Consider the following 1532-nt stretch of genomic DNA (forward strand, 5'->3'; position numbering starts at 1 on the left):
AGCTGTGCGTGAGCAAAGCAGTTCTTGTCTGGCACTTCTGAGTTGTGTGAGGAGACACATTATCACGGAAAGAGATTCAGACTCTGACACTGTCAAACCTGTATGTTTGGTCCTCTTTTACTGTGTAGGCAGAGTTACAAAAAAAATGTTATGAGAACCAACTCAGAGAGTGACAAAAATTTTCTAAATGTCATTTTTAAAAATTATATTTCAAATGGAAATGTGAGCAAATCTTTATAATATATAAAATGCAGCATCTTTTAAAGACAATATTTGTTATCTGCCATAGCATACTTGCAATCATTTTAATCTTTGAATTAATAATTGGAATTTTAGGAAATGGGTTCATGGCCCTGGTGCACTGTATGGACTGGGTTAAGAGAAAGAAAATGTCCTTAGTTAATAAAATTCTCACTGCTTTGGCAATCTCCAGAATTTTTCATCTCAGTTTATTGCTTATAAGTTTAGTCATATTCTTTTCATATTCTGATATTCCTATGACTTCAAGGATGACACAAGTCAGTAATAATGTTTGGATTATAGTCAATCATTTCAGTATCTGGCTTTCTACATGCCTCAGTGTCCTTTATTTTCTCAAGATATCCAATTTTTCTAACTCCTTTTTTCTTTATCTAAAGTGGAGAGTTGAAAAAGTAGTTTCAGTTACACTGCTGGTGTCACTGCTCCTCCTGATTTTAAATATTTTATTAATTAACTTGGAAATAAGCATATGCATAAATGAATATCAAAGAAACATATCATGCAGCTTCAGTTCTTATTACTATGCAAAGTGTCACAGGCAGGTGTTAAGCCTTCACATTATTTTCCTGTCTGTCCCCTTTGTTTTGTCACTGTCAACTCTTCTCCTGCTCATCTTCTCCCTGTGGACACATCACCAGAGGATGCAGCAGCATGTTCAGGGAAGCAGAGATGCCAGAACCACTGCCCACTTCAAAGCCCTACAAACTGTGATTGCATTTTTCCTACTATATTCCACTTTTATTCTGTCTGTCTTAATACAAATTTGGAAATATGAATTACTGAAGAAAAATCTTTTCATTATATTTTGTGAGGTTGTATATATAGCTTTTCCAACATTCCATTCATATATTCTGATTGTAGGAGACATAAAGCTGAGACAGGCCTGCCTGCCTCTCTGTATTATCACAGCTGAAATTCAGGCTACACTATGTAGAAACTTTAGATCACTAAAGTACTTTAGACTATGTTGTGTATTCTAGACAAAAATTAATTGATACAAATGTCTTTTGTATTTTTCATTTTACATTTTAAATATTCTTTAATTTTGACCGCATGAAATTGATTTCTGCTTGCAATTATCACTAATTAAAACTATTAATAATTTAGCTAGTTGTATACAAGGTTATTTCTTAATATACATATCATAAAAGGACCTCACTAAAATATAAATATATCAAAATTTTACCTATTATCTATCAACCCACTAAAATATAAATATATCAAAATTTTACTTATTATCTATCAACCATCAGTCATGGAAATTTTGACTT

General features: G+C 32.3%; 1 protein-coding gene across 1 annotated transcript; it reads left to right on the forward strand.

The window, feature by feature from the left end:
* Window positions 1-248: 248 nt before the first annotated feature.
* On the forward strand, window positions 249-1241 carry LOC110295824 (taste receptor type 2 member 117-like). The gene has a single exon (XM_021164199.2). It carries the CDS (start codon window positions 249-251, stop codon window positions 1239-1241), a length of 993 nt encoding a protein of 330 aa, XP_021019858.2.
* The last annotated feature ends 291 nt before the right edge of the window (window positions 1242-1532 follow it).

This window comes from Mus caroli, unplaced genomic scaffold, assembly GCF_978045245.1.
Source record: "Mus caroli unplaced genomic scaffold, Mus_caroli_1 scaffold_7, whole genome shotgun sequence".
NCBI lineage: Eukaryota > Metazoa > Chordata > Mammalia > Rodentia > Muridae > Mus > Mus caroli.